General features: G+C 34.0%; 2 protein-coding genes across 2 annotated transcripts; one reads left to right on the top strand and one right to left on the bottom strand.

Moving 5' to 3' along the window:
- Positions 1-492: 492 nt before the first annotated feature.
- On the bottom strand, positions 493-2286 carry LOC145101449 (Transducin/WD40 repeat-like superfamily protein). The gene is made up of 3 exons (XM_079038651.1): positions 1505-2286; positions 1094-1388; positions 493-662 (listed from the first exon to the last, which is right to left on the bottom strand). The coding sequence occupies exons 1-3, from the start codon at positions 2156-2158 to the stop codon at positions 592-594; spliced, it is 1020 nt and encodes a 339-aa protein (XP_078894777.1). The 5' UTR covers positions 2159-2286; the 3' UTR covers positions 493-591.
- A 1057-nt stretch (positions 2287-3343) lies between these two features.
- Positions 3344-4685, top strand: LOC145101448 (uncharacterized). The gene is made up of 3 exons (XM_079038650.1): positions 3344-3580; positions 4140-4252; positions 4372-4685. Exons 1-3 carry the CDS (start codon positions 3451-3453, stop codon positions 4450-4452), a joined length of 324 nt encoding a protein of 107 aa, XP_078894776.1. The 5' UTR covers positions 3344-3450; the 3' UTR covers positions 4453-4685.
- The last annotated feature ends 5663 nt before the right edge of the window (positions 4686-10348 follow it).

Below are 10348 nucleotides of genomic sequence, written 5' to 3'. Positions count from 1 at the left end.
CCGAAGAGGTAAAGATTCTGTGTCTGTACCCACAAAAGCTTACGACGAGCACATGGGACACTATGGGTGTACTTACCAAACTCCTGGAAAGCAAATAATAGTACCTTGCCCTATAGTGTATATTCATACTCCTATTTTTCTTTTTTTTAATTACTTATCTTTTTTAAAATTTTACTCACATAGTCCATTTGCACAAATAATATTTTGTTTCTTATACCAGCTAGACTAGCTGAAAAGTATATTTTTAGTTAAAAAAAATAGTTTTTGTCTAATAAAAAACAGTGTTTAATAACTGATAAGTTAAATGAAAATTATAAAATAAAATATTTTAAAAACTTGGTGATCGATATGAATATATAAAATATATTTAGAAAGACTCGTTAACTATCAATAAACTATCTAAAATACCTTTTTAAAAACCTAGGTTATAAAATATCTATAGTGGTCTCACCACTCCAAAAATAAACTAGTTTATATGTGTCAGACACAATCTAAATAAAAATCACATTGTTCACGTTGTATAATGTCAAAATATTCGATCAAAAATGAAAATGAGAACATTAAAAATACAATCCATAAATTACAAGAATACTACAAATCTTCAGTTGGTTCGTCCTCTTCTTTACTTGATTTACTCGAATCAGCAAGAGGCCTCTTGATTGCTGCAAACGAAAACATCAGCCTTTGGTTAAAAATATTAAAAATGAAACATTGTTGCATAATTGGTAAAAAAAAAAAAAAAAATACTTAACTTCCCCATTTTACCCCTCTGTTTATAAGTGATAAGTAATGCTGAGTAAGTGGCTATTTTTGTTTGACTTAATAAGCTAAATCTAATCACTTAATCCAGGCAACTATACACGGTTGTTTCTTTTTCACTTAATCTTAGAAAAAATGACTTAAAAGGTTAAGCTAAAAAGACATGGCTTAATGGGTTAAGACAACCAACCCTTTACTATTTGCCCTTTTGTTCCTCCCAACTCATCACATGTTAAAGTTGATACCATTATATCAAAAAGAAATAACTCCTTAGTACATGATATGATAAGCATACAGGAAAAACTGAAAGAGGGTAATAGTGTAAAAAACTCACATTTAACAGATGATCCAGCAAGACAAGTGAGCCTAGACTTGGTATTAACTTCAGCCAATGGAATTGACTTATTCTTATTAGCCATACGAACATCCCAAACACGAATAATTCCATCTGAAGATGCAGATGCTACCAAAAACAGTTCATCTTCAGATGCTCCATCAATCTTTGAAAGCACTACAATTCCTTTTAAACGAGATGAATGTGCATCCTCAATGCAATATGCAACCTTCCCACTAACTGTATCCCATGCTGTAAGATTCCTGTCCTCTCCACCACCATATACAAGTCCATTCTGTCACAATTTCATACTTAATTCAGATTATGAAGCAAATTTTTACTGTATATCAGAACAGATTATAGTATACAGTATACAACTATACGTAAGTAAAGAATAAACAGCAAACTAACCATGCCAGGTGCGATGCAAAGAAATTTTTTCTTGGATTCCAATTCAAGAATCAGTTTTGCATCCTCTGCTTCGTGCACAGAGATTTTCTCATCCATTACCATGAAGAACTTATCACCACTACAATCAAATTTAACCATGGAAGCTTCTTTCCCCAAGCTACAACAGAAACTCCTCCTTCCTCTAACCAAATTCACCATAGCTAAACACGAATCTCTCCCCACTGTCAGCGCCAACTTCCCCGACGGATGAACAGACAAATCGTTAACACCCTTTTTATGAATCTTCATCGTCTTTAGGTGAACGAAGGGGTCGGCGTCGTATAACGAGATGTTACCGTCGTCATACGCAGAGAACAGGTTACGAGGAAAAGAGGACAGGGACGGAGGGGTATAGAGGGCGAGCGATGTGACGGTGGCGGTAGGATCGTTAAGTGAACCAACCTCCGATGAAGTTGATAAGTCGTATATTTTGATGGTGTCATCGGAGCCACCTGACACAGCGACGGAGCCGGCGACAGCGACGGACTTGATTGGTGAAAGATGTGATGGAAAAGAGAAAATTGGGGACAAGGTTAGGGTTTCAGTGGAGTGTTTTAGGGTTTTGAGCTTAAATCCCCAGATGAATCGCTCGTATGATCCTGCTACCAGACTCATATCTGCAGATTTTGATCGTCTCTTTCAAATCTCCACAGAGCGACGAACCACCTAAAGACCTAAACCCTTGAGAAGAAAACGTCTTGTATCTTTTAGGGTTTTAGGACGAGCCCTATTTTCACATTATTTATCAAGTCAGCAAGTCTATTATAGTTAATTCCTTTTGGTTAATGTTAGACAAAACCTCTAGTTTGTTTCCTCAATTTCACAGGTTTAAAAAATCTAAAAAAATATCTTCAAAAAACAACAAACTTTAATTTTTGTTTTTAAAATACCCATAACTCTTTTTCATATCTCTTTTAGTTCAATGGTATTTTTAAAGTATTTTATATAATTTATATCTTCTTATAACTTTTTAGTTCACAGTTTGATAGTCACATTTTTTTATTTTTAATTTTTTAGCACTTTTTTATTATCTAAAAACACATGGAATTTATTAATTTTATAATTTTAATAATTACACCATCTAGATGAATTTATTTTTCATACAAAATATTATGTTACAACAGTAACAATTAAAAAAAAACTATAATTACTAAACTATGAATGTTCAAATTGTTTTGTTTTGCATGAAAAAATATATCGATATGATATCTAATTATAGAGTACAAAGATTATTAATTTTTATATGTTTGGTTATTTTTAAAAATAATAAAAGCGGGTACAAAAAAATATTAGTTATCCTTCTTTGTCTAATTTAGTTGTATCTATTTTCTTTTGACCTAACAAGTTAAAATGTAGATGGATTCTTATAAAATTCCGTGAAAATAAGTAACATCACTATTGGATCCGATGTCAAGATAGAGCTAAGTGAAAGGATATTTAAGCCACCTTAGTTATTTGAATGTTTATTTAGTATATTATACTTAAAGGAATATCATAAACACAATATCCTTAATCATGATTATATATATATATATATATATATATATATATATATATATATATATATATATATATATATATGCTGATTTTATATGAAGGCAAATAAAATAATATAAAGAGGGGCATTTGCATCATTTCACATTTAGCTAATAGATCTATATTAATTGCTTAAGTCGTAAACACTGAAATAAGGATTACTTGTGATTAAATCCCAATACTAGGACCAAAAGTGATGATTTGTTCAAACCACAGGGACCAAAACTGTATTTTACTCTACAGGTAAGAAAACAGAAAGTGCAAGACGGAGAGATAAAGGCCAGAAACACAGAACGGAAGGTCAGTTTCACCGGAGAAATTGAGCCAGACACGGAGGAGGCATCATTGGCCGGTCCTCGCTGTTAAACCAGATGAGTGAGTTACAGAACGAACCTTCCTCTCCTCCTCCTCCGCCGCCGCCAGCATCCTCAGAATCGCCTTCTAGCCCACCGTCTGCACCATCGGACGACCCTCCTCCTTGTCGTTTCGATCCCTGCCGCAGTAAGCCGTCTTTCTCATAATCTTCTTCTTTCATCATTCTACCATTGTTGGGCACTATTCCCAATTGAGTACTGTTTATTACATTATCTATATTGATTTGTAGTTATAACCTTTCCTCAATGTTTCTCATTCTTAAAGGGTTTTCCATTTTCAATTGATGTTAATCTTGTATATACTGCCGACTGCGTGTTAGACTGTTCTCCATATGATTGATGATTGATGTATTAATTAACTTCTCGATCGTGAGTTCTTGCTAGTTACTGAACACTTTTGCTAGGGTTTTCAGGACAATCACCAATTTTCCCAAAAAAACATAGGGATACCGGATATACTTGTAAAAAGATTTGAAGCTAACAATTGTAAGCAGTTTGTTGTGATTGCTAAAGGGTGCTATACAATTTTTTATAGAAGGATAAACTTGGTTTGTTTGTCAGCCATCTGATATGAATTTGCAAATTAACTCGTTAAAGATATGAAAGTGGCTACTATGCATAAGTCATAACCTTCTTTCTTGCATTAGTCTATACAGTCTAAATCATAACTCTTTCTCATTTTGTAGCAATTGGTATCATCAAAAGGAAAGCATTGATAAAAGACTTGGCAGCTGTCTACCATGCTGAGTGTCTTGCTTATTGCCAAGAGCTTTTAGAACTTCAAAGAAAATGTGAAGAGGTATGATTTATGAACCCTTCCCTTTATGTGTACAAAATCTTTATCCATAATGAAGTCAAGAACAGTTGCCAAAGTTATTGTTTCTGCATATTGTATGAAACTATGGTGTTTTTTTGTAGCCATACCCAGATATAAAAGTTGCAGCAGATTCAAGGAAAGAAACAATGAGGCCACCAAAACGACTGAAGAAATCACGCTAGGTTTGTTATTTGTCAACTTTTCACATCACTCTTTCATTCTTAATATTAGAAGCATGTCATGTATTATTGTATATAATTAACTTCAAGTGAGGTGTACTTGTTCTAAATGGTTATCCTTTCTACTTAGTTTTTGTGTACCGATGAAAATGCCCATATTCTTAGATACATATTATTTTGTAACATGCTCACTTTTTTTAATACAACAGACCTTGATATGACTAAAATCCCTCACATTTAGACTGTTCAGAAACCTTGTGTTTGATTTTCTAGAACGTTAATGAAGCATGATGCTACTTGCAATCAGAACTTTAATGATTTTCAAATCCGTTTTTTGTTTTTGCACCACAAGCTTTTCTTTTTGTAAAGCTACGTTTTCATCCATTTTTTAAGTAGTTGAAAGTTATTGTCTAAAGATTCATCGAAAGGAGACAACGAAACTATTTTTATTTCATCGTGATGGTTTGAGTTATGTTTTGGGCACCAATTCATGTTGGAAATAATGAATACGAGGTGGGGTTTGGGAAAGTTGTATTTGGAGATGAAATTGTTGGGGTGAATTGAGTAATTTGGTAAAACTAAGTTGGGATGAAAGAACGAGATTCCGATGATAGTGATAGAAAGGTAGCGATGCGTTGTTCAATGCGTAAGGGTTATTGAATCTTGGGGTTGTTGAAGTTGTGAAAAGATTATTGTTTGGATCCATTTGTAAGAAATTGGTAGGTTTAAAAGAGATTTTAAGGAAAAAATTGGATAGGATATGAAATAGAAAATATAGTTTAGTTTTTATAAAGTTTATTTTAGAAATAAAGAAAAAAAAAAAGAAAAATGCATTAAATGGGTATGGTTGAATAGAAGGATAACTCCACCACTCCACATAGGCATTATGTGCCATGGAGCGGTGTGCATGTTGTGGTGGGGTGTTTGGTGTACATCACACCTTAGGCATAAAGAATATTAGATGTGGTTTTGAGTCTTTTGATTTTGTATATCTTTACTAGTTGCGAAACCCGTATATTATACGGGTTAATTAAAACATAATGTTAAAAAAGAACGATTAAATGAGAAGTTTATTTGAGTTTGAAATATGAAATAAGTGAAAATTATGAAAAAAAACATGCAAAAAATAAATTAATTAAAATTATGTGTTTAATTGTTAGACCCGTGTACTAAATGAGTTATTATAATAAGATGTTAAATACAATGGTTTAAGTGTAAATTTATTTGAAATTGAAATTGAAATTTCAAATTTCAAATTTGAAATTAATAGTTATTATAGTAGGTTTAATTTATGGAAACTAAATTAATGATATAGTGGAAATGAATAATGATGTAATTGACAAGTGGAAAATAAATATATTTCATAATTATAACAAAATGACATGTGGCAAATTAAATGAAAGAATGACAAGTGGCAATAACATTTTCATTTATTAGGGTAGATTATTAGGGTAGATTACGATTACGATTATTCATTTCCTTAAGAACGGGAAACAACCTTATCTATTAGATAAACTAAATATAAGACTCATGTATTATATATGTTCATTTTAAAGAAAAAAATTGAAATTTTATATATTTGATAAGTTTGAATTTATAAGAAAAAAATAGAAAAATATTGCATTATTAAAATTAAATTGTTTGTTTTTCTTTTAAGACAAAATTGCAAACATTGTCCCTGTAGTTGGCAAAATTTTGTAGTTTTGGTCCAAAACGAAATGTTGGTACGCCACTGGTCTAATTTTAGATATCTTATGTGGTTTTGGTCCCTATGGTTGTATTTCCTTGTGTTTTTGGTCCACATCCCACTTAAAATGACTAATATGCCCTTTAAATAAATATATTTTAATTTCTTTTATTTATTTTCTTATACTTATAATAAAATGAAAAACAAAAACAAAATAAACCCACCTCTCTCTCTCTCTCTCTCTCTCTCTCTCTCTCTTTCTCTCTCTCCCCCGCCTGCTTCCTTTCATCTTCATTAGATAGATCAAACGTGAATATGTGGGAACACAAGTTCGTTCATCCCTAAACTATACAGTGAACACAAGAACCCACCCATAATTTCAACCAAATTCGTTACCAATCGTGATTTGCAAGTTTGAGATTTAACAAATATCGAGACCCATCATTGGGTCTCTTGGTCTCGACCTATTTCTTCGTCCTCTGTCATGAACTATCGGGTGTATTGGTGTTTCGGTGAGCCATCGAGACAACAACCTCACCTCTAACACATCTCTTCTTTTTTCTGTTAAAGCAAACGCCACCGAACCACCCGCGACATCGTGTTTCTCGTTTGAACTCTTTTCTGGCCTCCTTCCCTTCGAAACCCCTAGCCACACTTAGCCCCTTTCCTTCACATCCTTCTTCTGAAACAGAAGAGCACAAGAGCTGCTCCAGTAGCCATTGTTTCCCTCGCTCTGGATGAGTAAAACACCGAGAGGCGGCGATTTCTCTTCCCGATGAACGATAAGAGGCGACGACCTCTTGTATTGCTCGCCCTTACTCGCGAATTCGGCCACTGGACCATCGATCGGCCTTGGGGTTGTTCCTATTCGTATTTTTTTTTCTCCATCAAACGAGGATCTTCATAGTTTTGTATATATTGTGTGTGTGTGTTTAAGAAGATGGAGTTAAAGAACCTAGATGAAGATTTAGAGAGAGAGAGAGAGAGAGAGAGAGTGATGGGTTTTTTTATTTTGAATAAAAATATATAATAAAAAAATGGAAAAACAAATTATAAGGGCATATTGGTCTTTTTAAGTAGATAGGGACCAGAAACAATAGAAATATCCAATTTTGGACCCGTGGTGCACCAACATTTCGTTTTGGACCAAAAGCACATAAAATTGCCAACCACATGGATCATTTTTGCAATTTACCCTTCTTTTAAATTAACAAATAATTTAGATAAATAAACGAAACTAATGAAACTTTAATTTAGAAAATTTGAAAGACAAAACTGCACAAATGGTCCCTATCGTATGTCGAAAAATGTCACTTTGGTCCAAAAAGGTTTGGACTAGCACCAGTGGTCCAAAAACTTTCATTTTGTTGCGTCTTTGGTCCAATCTGTTCTGATTATTTTCAAAATGACGAATCTACTCCTGTTAATATGATTTTTTTTTTCTTATTTGTTTTTCTGATTTTCTGATTAAAAAAAACAAAAAATAAAAAATAAATCTCTCTCTAAAACAAGAAAATAAATATAAATCTCTCTCTCTCTCTCTCTCTCTCTCTCTCTCTCTCTCTCTCTCGTTTTCTGAAGCAAGAAAAACCAACAATTGGCTGCCACCCACTGCCGACAAAAAACACCACCACTGAGGGCGACTAAAAACCACCAATAGTGAGGCCACCAGGGACCACCGGAACATCACCGCTGCCACCACTCATTTACCCTCCTGCCAGTGCCGATCAACCCACAACCCTTTCCTTCTCTTTCCCTCTCGTCAAACTAGTCGGAACATGAAAGCAAAAGCAGCAGGGATACCATCACCGCCCTCCGTCGCCGCTGTTGTGGAATCCAATCGGACACCACCAACCTCTTGACACCACATGAAGATCCCACCTCAATGCATGCTCACAACTCAGCTCGTCGGAACCCTAGTTGTAGGGATGATGAATTGGCGATGAGCAGCAAGGCGGCGACGACGATCTATTGTGGTGGTCGAAGTCCGTTCCAGTGGCTCTGACTGCTCCAATTACTCTGTATCTGGTTGGAATCTGAGTAGAAAGTGAATGGGTGTGGAGAGGGGCCCGGTGGTGGCCGAAATCTGTGGTTGCGGGTTGTCTTCCTTGTCGGAAAGTCTCCACCTTCATTGGTGGTTTTCTCAATTCAGAAAAAAAAAAAAAAAAAAACGAAGGATGGGGGAAATAGATTAGAGGTTAGGGGATGTTGGATGGTGGTGGGTCACGGTGGCAGTGGGTGGTCGAGGGTGGTAGCCCTTGACTACCCTTGATTCCCTCTTCAATCCTTGACAATAATTCAGTGAGAGGGAGGGAAAAGGAGGCGAGATGGTGAGGTTTTTTTCCAACAATGGTAAAGGAACGATGCTTTATGGCCGCATCGGGCTTAGTTCAAGAACAAATAACCATCTCGGTCTCTTTCACTCTTCCAGTATACCACCATTTCAGTTCAGATGGAAAGGATTTCCTACACCACTTCAATGGGGAAAGTTGACTTTCACACACACACACACACATAGAGAGAGAGAGAGAGAGAGATTTATATTTATTTTCTTGTTTTAGAGAGAGATTTATTTTTAGTTTTTTGTTTTTTTTTAAATCAGAAAAACAAATACGAAAAAATCATATTAATTGGGGTAGATTTGTCATTTTGAAAATAATCAGAACAGATTCGACCAAAGACGCAACAAAATGAAAGTTTTTGACCACTGGTGCTAGTCGAAATCTTTTTCGACCAAAGTGGTATTTCTCGACATACCATAGGGACCATTTGTGAAGTTTTGTCAATTTGAAATTAGAATGAAATCAATTAATGAAATTGATATGCATTTATTATTATATTTATTGTAATTATTATATTTAAATATTATTTGAAAATTAATAAAATGAAAAATACCACAAAATGCCACGTGGAAAAAAAATAATTGAAAATAACCACAAAATGACATGTGGCTAAATCAATGAAAATGTGACATGTGACAAAAAATTCTTTATTTATTAGAGAAGATAAATTGATTAACTTTTTTTTAACCAATTTAACATGTTAAATAAATTGATTGAACATGAGATAACTCATTTAAATTTCAAGGTTTAATATAAAAGACAAAAGTTTAGACTTAACCAAATTTCATAGAAAGAACATTATAGTTTGGATTATTTATTTATATTTAACCACTAAAAGATTTTTTTTTCTAAGTTAACCATTTATATTTGTTTTTATATGTATGGAGCATTTCAAACTTTAAATATTACTTCTATATCCTTACAAATTATACAATTACACATATATCCTTCTCAAACTATAAAACTCACATTTATATCCAAACTTATAATTTAATTTGGATTATATAAACTAATATTAAAAAACTTATCTAAAATTCAAAGTTTCATACGGTTTTACCAAAATACCCTTCCCAAATTAAAGATTAAACAACACCCACACCCTCTTCCCCTACGTCTCCTTGCACCCAAACCATTCGTATAGATTTCTCAAAACTTCAACAACCAAAATGAATTGATGATTCTTAAAGGGATGTCAACGGGAGCAAATGGGACGGAGATTGCATCTTCCACCCCCACCACCGAAATTTCCTTATGCCCCAGCCCACGAAATTTCCAGCCTCCCCAACCCTGCCCCCGCCTCTGAATTTATTGATTACCCCCACCCAGCCCCCGATTGATCTTGGGATATTTTTTATCGGGCTAAAAGAAGGCTTTTTCTTTGGTCTCGATGAAGCTATTTTTTGGGTTAAAAAAGTTATTTATAACATAATTTTACATGTTAAAAACAAAAATGTTATCATATCTCAATAACGTTATACTAACAATTTAAAAACATGATTTATTATTTATTATTTATTATATTTATATAATTAATATATATACATATACATAATATATTAACGCCCCCCACCCACCCACTGGGAGATTCGAGACGCGGATGAGACTGCCTTCCCCTAAAACTAAAATGGGGGTTAACCTTGTCCCTACCCCGCTTCCGTTTTTTTAACAAATATCCTCCATATGGGATCAGGGCTCCACGGGTCAGGGTCCCATATGACGTTTTAAAATCCTAGATTCTTAATAACACAAAGTGTCATTGGACATGTTAAAGTCACAAATTACTAACATGGCCTTGTATATGGCCTCAATTCTTTATTTTAAGTAAACAAATTTTCTAAAGACATAGTCGTTGACTTACGATTACATGAGC

The sequence above is a fragment of the Lactuca serriola genome, chromosome 4 (assembly GCF_051521515.1).
Source record: "Lactuca serriola cultivar US96UC23 chromosome 4, Lser_US96UC23_V15, whole genome shotgun sequence".
Classification (NCBI taxonomy): Eukaryota; Viridiplantae; Streptophyta; class Magnoliopsida; order Asterales; family Asteraceae; genus Lactuca; species Lactuca serriola.
The sequence above is the reverse complement of the archived record's forward strand: the minus strand, read 5'-3'. Positions and strand labels throughout refer to the sequence as shown.

Bases quoted from the DNA above. Each gene is read 5' to 3' on its own strand.
- LOC145101449 (XM_079038651.1), bottom strand. From the start codon at position 2,158: ATGAGTCTGGTAGCAGGATCATACGAGCGATTCATCTGGGGATTTAAG. The intron at 1,389-1,504 runs GTTAGTTTGCTG...AAATTGTGACAG, and splicing joins TTTGCATCGCACCTGGCATG to AATGGACTTGTATATGGTGG. The intron at 663-1,093 runs GTGAGTTTTTTA...TTTCGTTTGCAG, and splicing joins TGCTGGATCATCTGTTAAAT to CAATCAAGAGGCCTCTTGCT.
- LOC145101448 (XM_079038650.1), top strand. From the start codon at position 3,451: ATGAGTGAGTTACAGAACGAACCTTCCTCTCCTCCTCCTCCGCCGCCG. The intron at 3,581-4,139 runs GTAAGCCGTCTT...CTCATTTTGTAG, and splicing joins TCGTTTCGATCCCTGCCGCA to CAATTGGTATCATCAAAAGG. The intron at 4,253-4,371 runs GTATGATTTATG...GTTTTTTTGTAG, and splicing joins TTCAAAGAAAATGTGAAGAG to CCATACCCAGATATAAAAGT.